Raw genomic sequence first — 10,203 nt, forward strand, 5'->3', positions numbered from 1 at the left:
TATGTGAAGTAAAAGAAGTAATACCCTTTCATTTAGAAACAATTCAAAGTATATTTCTCTGGCATGACATCCGAGTATGGTTAATTCAGCGGGATAAAATATCAATTTTTGTATTTCTTAAAAATAACAAATTTGTCAAAAGGAAGACGAGTCGACTATGAAGTAATTTACATAGAGAAATGCTGTGTTGAATGACATTTAGGCAATCATAAATTTCAATCAAATGGTAGGCCCTGTACACGATAACACCAATAATCTATTTATGTCAAACTAAACCCTCTCGCAGGATTTGACTAAAGCCTGCGGTCATAAGAATCATCGGACGCGGTGACCGCAGACGAACTTGTTCAACGATGAATGGCCCATTACCTCTGAATGCCGTGCTTACTTCTCGCCTGGGGTTATTTTTTGTCTCGTTCTTGTAAATCCTTTGCTTCTGTAAGCATTCATAAGTTCCCTTTCTACAGAGGTTTAAATGTCGTGGGAAGACTTCAAATCTCATTTTAAGGTAGTAGCACGCGCCTTGAAATCGAAGGACTTACTTATATATAAACTTTCGCTCTAATCTTCCACAGGGCGACTTAAAGTCATTCTCTCTGAAAATCACGAATAAAAATTAAGAGATCCCCGTGCAAATAAATTTTAGTACCAAAAAAACAAGTTACCTTAAATAAAGTCACACCGATATTTGAAATTCTAAATGGCCGACATCTCTGTGTTAACTATCATTAACTGTATTGGAAAAAGTTACATATTCAAGTTTCGCAAAATTACCCGGTGAAAATTTTATTTCACTCGAGGAGTTTCAAAATAAGGTCCAACAATTGGTAGATCAGGAAACCTCAAATGAGTTTTTGTATTTCAATGACGGTTGCCAGACAAGCTATCTCAGGACAGGGACATTCAATGGATGCCCGTATCCGGGACTCTCCTTCGACAGTTGGTTTTGAGTTTTTATCTCAGTCACTCACTCACTTCCCTCTCGCCCTCTTTCCCCTCTCTGTGAGGCGAAAAAGTCGCATATTCAGATATCACCACTCCTTCCTAAGGTCAGATAGTGCATATAAAATGGCATGTAAAACTTAAAAACAATCTGCAGAAAGTCAAAAGGGACACTTCGGTACATTCATGCGTATACATGGAAATTTATTTAAAAGTAAAGAAGTAAAGTTATAAAATTCAAATATATACAAAATTGACTATTACATATAAAAAGACGGCATAAACATGTCTCCATGCATCATTTGGAAAATGTTAAAATTGCTATAATGCTATCATTTTACGCAGTGCAAATTTTACATAGAAATATTCTATTTTTACCAACAGAATCTTAAAAATTATATATAACAACTTATAACATATATTGAAGTTAGCGTTGAGCTTATCAAACTTTGAAACCCCAAATCATGTAATATAATATAAAAATATTGCTAGATCTAACTGAAATGAGTGTGTGTCAAGGAGTGGTTAAGAATAGAGTGAGTTTCAGTCGATTTTAACCCTAGAACGAAAACTTGTCATTTTTTGTCCTCCGGATCCGTTGAACCCACCAAACATCCCTCGCACGCGCATGTGACACTTTCATTGCTGACCCGGTCTACGCAATTTTATCTTGCACAGCTGTCACGTGATATAAAGACACGTGATTCTACATAATCATAATAATCATAATTGTGATCGAACAGCAGGCATGACCTGATAGCAAGCAAATAGCGGCAAACGTCCTTATGACACACAAGGCGAAATGAATACCTGGGTGCATTTCAGTTAATTTTCGACCGGCGCCTGACTTTGTGTGCAGACTGGGAAATGTGAATGTTCCCGGCGACAGAAGGATGATTTGTTAAGATTTGCACGTTACATCACAAATTTATTTCAAGTTTGCATGGAGGCTCAGTTACAAAATAATCTATCCTTTTCAATGCCTGTCTATAACCTCTGCAGTGCTTCTTCTTTCCTTGGTGTCATGTATCAGCTGATCTCAGTGTCTCTAGAATATATAGAATATATATCTAGAATATGTCTATGGAAAAGATTTAACTGTATATTTTTAGCATAAAAACAGAAACACATCGCCTACATACAAAGATAAATCTCTCATTAGCCATGGATAAATCTGAGACAGTTAACTTACCATCGAAAAAATTAGTATCAATTACTTTATACAAAAAGAAGTGATGTTTAAGACGCAAGAATTTCTCACGGACAAGATATTTAGCGCAAAATATGGCTTTCTATGGCCCGTTGAAACCATTAGGCTCGTACATGCTTTATTCTAGGTTTTTAAAAATTCTTCCTCGTTATTTTGTATTATGTTCCTTTCAAGTGTGTGTTATTTCTTCAATTTAGTAAAACTTAATCAAAAACTATTTTAAAAAAGGAAAAACTTACCAATGAAAATTATCTTCCTTATGAGCTCAAGTATATGGAGTATATCATACCAGTAAATTGATGGCGCTAATACAGAGATCTGATCGGTCGAGACGCGAAAATAACCGTGTTATTTTGATGATGTAGCACGGTTAGAACACGAGCGAACTCTCAGCTGGAGAAAAACTCCGTTTTTGGCGTGTCACACCAGAATTTCAATATATTGTTATGTTATACTAGCAATAAACCACCTCAGCAACTGGTATGTCACTCGATTTTGGTAAGTTCACTCAATATATGCAGTTCATTTCGCTGGTGCATACATCTCGTGAACTGGTCAAAAGTTCGCGGTATACAGTCGCTTGATGCTATGTCTTTCTCAATTGTATATGTCATCCAATTCGCCAAAGTCACCGATAACAATTTCAATTGTTTTCATACAATTTATGAAAAATAAGTCAACACTATGCCTTGACTTGAATAATTCATTTGAATATTGATAATATATAGCTCTTAACAAACTTAAATAAAATATCATGAGGTAGAGATTTAACGATGCAAATGACCACAATATTTGTAATTTTAACCGGTTTCCGACTACAATGCAGAAAAAGTCCTTTAGGGATCAGAAGATAATCTAACTAGACCATCTTCGAATTATCATTCATGTTCAAATGCAAAGTTTGTATATGTTTCGTCTGTGTTCACCGCGGCATCACGATATTTGACTTCATCAAGGGTAACTTCGTCTGAGCGGATCGCAGCGATGCCGTTGATACCGTCTTTGCTGGGAATGTTGCCGTTCTCTTCACCGACTATCTTCTCGTCGTGTTCTTCTTTCTCTCCCTTTGATTTGGAACAGAACCGTTTCCAGCAACGATACACGATCACGAAAATTATCGCGTCGATGCTCATGAAGGGTCCGAAGAGAGAGGGCACCACCATCATCAGCAGTTGCTCAGGCCCCCTGGGGTAAGACAGCCCGATGATGGTGAGGGCGAGGGCTACGTTCTGGCAACCGGTCTCGAAGGCCACAGTGCGGCGCTTAGCGTGCTTCAGGCGGAAGATGCTGGATAAGATGTAACCGAAACAGAATCCCCAGACAGGTAGAGTCGCAGCTGCCACCCAAGCTTGCCAGCCCGAGTTGAACATATTAGGGTTCAGAAGGATGACGAACACCAAAGCAGCCACGATTCCAATTACACCGAACACACTTGCAACCTGCAATAAGAAGTCAAAAGACGTCAAATAGACCACTTCATCGACAGACCTCGCGCAACTCAGATATTCAATTCGATAGTCGATTGTTAGGTATATGAAAGTATCAAGCTATACATTAAAGTGCGAAATTTTACCAAAATTATTACTATTTGTAGTCATTAATGTTTCAAATGTAACCGTCTTATAAAATCACACGCGACACGGGACATAGTTTACCGCAATGCAGCCAAGACAATAGACTTGCTCCAAGTCTGAGGACGTATAAATATAAAACTATAAATTGAAGGAATAATCTTCAGCAGACTGTCGCATTCGTGATAGGCCGTTGCGTAGATCGCGGGGTGAACGCTCACTTGCTTGGCCAGTCATGATAACTGCTACCTAGAAAAATTTAGCGACTTTGGTTCAGTCTACTTAGGACAAAAGTTTGTTTTATGCCTTAACTTCCCTTCTCACAAAAATGCATATAGAAGCGCGTAAGCCATATTCATTCTCGATGCCAGTAGCCCCCCCCCTTCTTACAAAATTGGTGGTGCACTTATTTTGAGTGACCATCCGACTGAAATTTAGCTTTCAGTTACCGAATTACTCTAAGTAGAAACATTATAATCACTAAGAATTTACTGTACCACGTGAGTTTTGCTACTAAACTGAGACAATAAAATGAAGATATTAATAATACAATATGCCGAACGGCGAAATGTTACACACACCGCATAAACTGAATATGGCATAAGTAAATAAGGGTTCCTTTCGTTGTATACCTAATGATGTATTTCAATCTTGTTGTTATGTTCGTAAAACAGTTGTCACATCACATTTGAATGTCCAGTGTTCCGTTCGTCATCACAGCCTTTATGTGTGTTGTTTGTGACGTTATTTTTGATAACAATATGAAAGCCCTGACTAGAATCCATTTTTCAACAATAGCAATGTTCCGTGTATACAATGCGCTGTTTAGAGATTATCGAGGGGGAAAGATAACGTATTTGTTTTCTTGAATAAAATAATCACTGCTATGTTCTCCGCATGACACAACTAATCAACAGCGCTTGCAAGCAGTGGATCGTACGCGGAAAGGACAATTTCCTGCCGCCATCTTTGAATTTTACATCTCTTTCGTTACAGTAAGGAGAGGAACTCGAAATGTCTTGTACTGTACCACTGCAACTCAAGGTTGTGTCGTGTAAAATCGATGTTCTTCGACCTTTGGTGAGCCATGCCGAGAACACTTCTTTTGTCAATGCCGCGTGTTCTTGACAATAGAGTAACTACAACTTGGATGATTAATCCTTTGAGCGCCAAAGTCAAGTTTTGTCGCCTTCATAAAATAAAATCCAGAGAATATTTTTCAAAGTTTTCCCCAAACTTTTGATCAAAAACTGTAGCCAATGAAAAGTGATGTCCATTCAATCCAAAATTATAAAAAAATTACAGAAAATTAATAAAAATTGGTAAAATGTCGCACTAAAATTTGGAGGGAAAAAATTACAGCACTCAGGGGTTAAGTACGTCATTACCAAACATAAAATGCATCACAATTAATTACCTGAGTGATATACTTGGCCGCTTTGGGGAATTTGTATTTACAGAAACAACCTACAGCGGCGGGCACAACAACAGCGACCAGAGAGAGCATGATGTTCGCGTAGGGAATAACAGCGCCCCCTGGATCGGTCCAACTTCGACTATAGATAAACAAACACAGGGGCATCATGCCAACGGCCAATAGCGTTGAAATTGACGTCATGCAAATGCTGAAATTGGAAAACAAAAATAGAAAGAATGTTTTAATACAAGAGGGATATTAATTGGTCAATGATGAAACAAAATATTTTGTTCTTTCTTTGTGTGTCACATGATCGTCAACTTAAAAAGAAGGTTCACCAATCCTAGTCTACCGTATGAAGAGTCACCTGCGTCTGTCATTTTGGGAAAATCGCGCACATTCGGCGTAGAAAGCGAAGAGTGTCTCTACCAGGACAACATATTTAGTTGATACGAAGATGTGATGAGAAAGACGTTGTTTTGTGTAAAAACGGGAAACCCGTAGGACTAAACCACTACAGGAAAATGAACACTCTTCTAGGAAGATTTTGCCGAAGTTTTGATAAACTATCTACTCGCCTAGGCCTTGAATGAGTCATGCGTATTGTAATGAAACGCCTTTCACTTGCTTGGTCAAAATTTAGCTTTTTGTCATTTTGATGTCACTGAATTTAGATTTCACATGAATTTTAGCTTGTTGGACGGTATCTCAAAAGTAAACTGCCTTCAAAATACATTTAGCTGGGCCAGGCTGACGTACATCAAATAATGGCTGACGGATTTGTACTATCGAGACCGAATTGACGCTAAAATTATAATACAATCCAAAGGATCCTCATTTGAAATTGTGTCAACCCTCAAATTGGCTGTTAGTAAATGGTACCAAATTCATACATATTATGGGCTATTCCGACTCTGTTCGTCCTGGTTCCTTGCTCATACTTACCTCAGTACGACGTCTCCATCGGACCAGTAGCAGAAAATGTTAGATAGAGTACCACCAGGGCAGCAGCATATGATCAAAGTACCGATGGCATAGGTAGGTGACATATTGGTAGCGTGCGCCATGGCAAAACCACATAGGGGCATCACCAGAAACTGTGACACAGCTCCGATGATGATTCCGTAGGGGCGACGGATGTTCGACCACAGTTCTTTCAGTGTCATAGTTGCACCCATTCCCAGCATGACGATGACCAAGGTGATCGTCATGGTCCACTCGTTCGCCTTCGCCAGTTTCACCCTCCATTCTTCCAGAGCCGGCAGGGTTTCGGTCGAGTTGGTAGAGTTCCCGCTGTAATTGAGGAAGCCGGGCCCTGTCGGCACATCGCTGCTCACAAGTGGCAGATCAGTTGTTAAGTCGGAAGTAGTTTCCACCGTGTCCGTTGCGATTATCGTCGTGACATCCATCAACACGGTGGTAGCAGCGTTAGCTAGGGTCGAGATAGCTTGGCTCATGCCATCGCTGATATTTACTGTCGTCGCAGCCATTGTTGTGTAGTATGCTGAGAAAGAAAAAAAAGTATCAGCGTTCATCTGGTTAGATATATTTTTCACTTCACAAATTGAAAGAGATGTTGTTGTACACCTTACACTTTAAATACACGGTAGACTACCGTTAGGACTTGAATAAACGGGAATCCTTCATTATATAAACCAATGTAAGGTACATGTAATTGTGCAACCAGCACAACCATAGTAAAGTTGCCGATAATTGTATCTTGATGGCCGATGTGTTACCTGAAAGTTCTCCTGACTGCTACCCCGTATGTATAACGCGAGCGCTTGTACTAGCAGCTTGACACAGGGCAGGAGATGGCTAAATGTATATCTTTGTGTTTGACTCAAGCCCCGGTGGATAACTGTAGATGAATAGAATTTTATTGCCCGTGGGTTTATATCACGCCCTTGTCAAATATTTCTCTTCTGAGAAGAAAAGGCTTTGATGCAAAGTTGTTTTTGTCTCATACTGGGAATCTTTAAAACAATCATTGGTACATTCAATTTCATCATTCAAAATGTTGGAGGATAGTTCATCGGGTCTTGCCCGTGTTCCTTGAATATAAAGGTTAGAAATATAGGTTACTTCATTTGAATTGTCTTCAAATTCAAATTGCCTGTGTGCATCTTTTTGCTGTTATCAACCGTGACTGCCATTAGTAACGTCTAAGTTTCAAGAACATGTTATTTTACACCACGTAGTGCAGACTAATTGTAATGAAGACTGAAGTCCACCGACAATGAGTCACACGACGTTGAGATATCGTTATGCTGCAAGGAAATGAGAGAATATATTTCAAATGTGTGCGAATTTTTATTCACACGAAGTGGCGAGACGCCATTCGAATCTTACGACAAATTAGAACAGCCTTGAAAATTACGTGTGTTGAACAGGAAAGGAGACATGGACATCCATTTATGATACCCCGCATTTACGTTTTGAAACAAAGCTTTCGTCACTTCTGAGAAAGCCAGCAAACTTAAGGCAAGTGATGAACGTCAGAGGATTGCGCAGACCCGGCACATATAGATGTTTTGTTCCCCTGAAGCATATTCATCGTACATGTATACTTTGAGCGTAGTAAAAGTAAGCAATCTTTTCCCTAGAATTCGTTACCGGTGCTTGTAAAAACTTGGTTCTCAATAAACTCTCTTCCTCTTTTTATTGAACATAAGGGTCAATTACCATGATTTGCCACTCGCTATTGTTTTAATGTGACATGTCACCCGTACTTCCATTTCCGAAGGACTTGTGCATTGTTGTTACCTTCAATTTCCTGTACAATAATCCATCATCCAGAGCAGTGCACTCACTCAACATCTTTGTTTTACAACTTATACTATCTCTTCTTTATTAACGACAGACTGATTGCAAAAGTTGTGTCATATGAGAAACTTAGAAGCTTGAACAAGATTTTCGAAAACGGTACGTCGAGCGCACACTTAAGTAAAAGCCACAAACCTGATGAAAACAATGCTAATGACGTCATGACAATTTTCAGTGAGTTGGCAAGGGTTGTTTTGTCTAGTTCGTGAAGCGTCGACCCACACACTTGCATGTGTGCGGTCCAATCGGTTGACCTCTCACCCAGTGACCTTTCACCCATCTAAACTTCATGACGGCGCAGCCAATCACGAAAGCGACACAATGAGAAAACGCCCACTTGTAACAAAGACTTGAATCCCTTTCATTCTTTAACAATCATCCGTGTGGGTACTAGAAATTAGCATAAACATTTTTCAAGGAATTAGCACTCGGATGTTATTTGCAAGGCCGTGCAATTTATTTGAGGAGGGCTGATGGAACTCTAATGAACGAGCGAAGTCTATTGTTTGAGCGCAAAGTAACGACGGAAAAACAAAATCTAACAAACCACAAAGGAGGGACGATGAATAGATACAAAAAAGCGGCAAACCGTTTAATGTTCCGAACGAACCCTGTTTTTTCCGCCTGCGCAATTTTCGGGTACCGTACCATCGCGCATCGCACCAAAATATACGACTGTATTGTTCGATTATTGTTTGTTTTTTAAATATTATTTTGTAATTGTCGGACACGATATGTTCATGTTGTTCTCAGCAAAGTCTCATACTTTTACTGCTTATGCCAGTAAAAGGGCTCAGAAACCTCGTTTCATATACTACTCAGCTCAAAAATACTTGATTACAACACTGTTTTTGAAAATGAAATTTTAGTCTGGTATGGCGCGATCACATACCTATCACAGTCGATAACACTTGTTAAGCAAGTGGTAAGTTCTCCAATGTTTCTCGCGATATGAAAAGTGATACCGTGAAGAGCACAGCAATATCGTTGTAAAACACTCGCAGTATTGTCTTCGTACTCAGAGAGAGTCGAAGCCCATGGGGAGCCTATAGGGCGCAATAAGAGTGGCCGTTGTCTTCTTGACAAGTTCTCAACAGCAGTACAGTGTAAACGCTCAGTTAAATTGTCGCCACCAAACTGAATCTGTATGTCTTTATTCGTGAACCCTGATTTTACTGTAATATACAACCGATTCACTAATTGTTGAGGAAACCCTCAAATTCTACACAGCGATTTTGAAAACACGCTCATACAGAGTGGTATAGCAATATTGTCCTAGTCTGTGCCTGTAACATGTAACTCTTAGAAAATGCAGTAAGTGCACGCACAAGGTCGTCCTTTCTAAAATCTGCTCAAACCTATGTGCTTTTTTGATGTTTTATGTACACATATCACTGGAAGAAATGTATGTGGAAGAAATGTAAGCATCCTGCAGAATCGGCTAAGTTGACAGGTCAAGCTTGTATCAGTACCAGCACTTTCGCCCTATACGCTCATATTTCCCATACACTGATACCAGCTGGAGTCTACAAACGAAAATTGCCTCAAGCAAAACAACTTCCCTAACCTCCGTTTGTAAGTAACACCAAGACGAAGTGGCATTGTTTCACGGAAAAAATAACAATGAGCTGATTTTCGCAGAAAACTTACCTGAGCAGGTGAGTAATATTCTTTTCGGCAAGGCCACCGTCTTCTGAGAAATAAACACAATCCGGATGTGCGGAAAGCAGGTATCTTCCCTGGGTGCAAAGTGTCAATATTTGCTAACCAGCTCTAACTTTCCATTGGTGTTTGAGCAGTGCGATACATGTTCCAAGTGTAACGTTTGGCAGTGCTATTTTGGACTTGCAATTTGTGCGATATTTTGTGCATCGAGTTGTCGGTCGCAAGGGGCATGGGGAAACATTTGGCTGACAGTCAATATCTAAGGAAAGATGTTTGGACAACACAAAGGAAAGAAATTGGAAATATCTCACTGAAATTGAAACTTGAAGATATTTACACATAGCTGTTTCTTTAATGCCACAGTGACCGCTGGTTACGTAAAGTGTATTTGGTCACTACTTGTTGACAGTAAACAAAGGCAACTGCAATGCTCGAGCACTGTCCCTCACAATGCTCATAACATGGGAACTCATTTCTAGACTTTGACCAATGAACATCTGCGGTACATATGTTACATATTTTGGTATCTCGATATTTTTAATGAATGAAACTACAAGATGTATCTAAGATTT

General features: G+C 39.4%; 1 protein-coding gene across 3 annotated transcripts; it reads right to left on the reverse strand.

Moving 5' to 3' along the window:
• Window positions 1–1,125: 1,125 nt before the first annotated feature.
• Window positions 1,126–9,951, reverse strand: LOC139121258 (ileal sodium/bile acid cotransporter-like). 3 transcript variants are annotated; one of them, XM_070685992.1, is made up of 4 exons: window positions 9,617–9,951; window positions 6,086–6,644; window positions 5,141–5,348; window positions 1,126–3,591 (listed from the first exon to the last, which is right to left on the reverse strand). In XM_070685992.1, exons 2-4 carry the CDS (start codon window positions 6,628–6,630, stop codon window positions 3,031–3,033), a joined length of 1,314 nt encoding a protein of 437 aa, XP_070542093.1. In that variant the 5' UTR covers window positions 6,631–6,644; window positions 9,617–9,951; the 3' UTR covers window positions 1,126–3,030. The 3 variants fall into 3 exon arrangements, with proteins under 3 accessions (XP_070542093.1, XP_070542091.1, XP_070542092.1); XM_070685990.1 differs by lacking the exon at window positions 9,617–9,951 and adding an exon at window positions 8,102–8,302; XM_070685991.1 differs by lacking the exon at window positions 9,617–9,951 and adding an exon at window positions 6,880–7,017.
• Window positions 9,952–10,203: the final 252 nt, after the last annotated feature.

Source organism: Ptychodera flava, chromosome 21 (genome assembly GCF_041260155.1).
Source record: "Ptychodera flava strain L36383 chromosome 21, AS_Pfla_20210202, whole genome shotgun sequence".
In the NCBI taxonomy this organism is placed as follows: domain Eukaryota; kingdom Metazoa; phylum Hemichordata; class Enteropneusta; family Ptychoderidae; genus Ptychodera; species Ptychodera flava.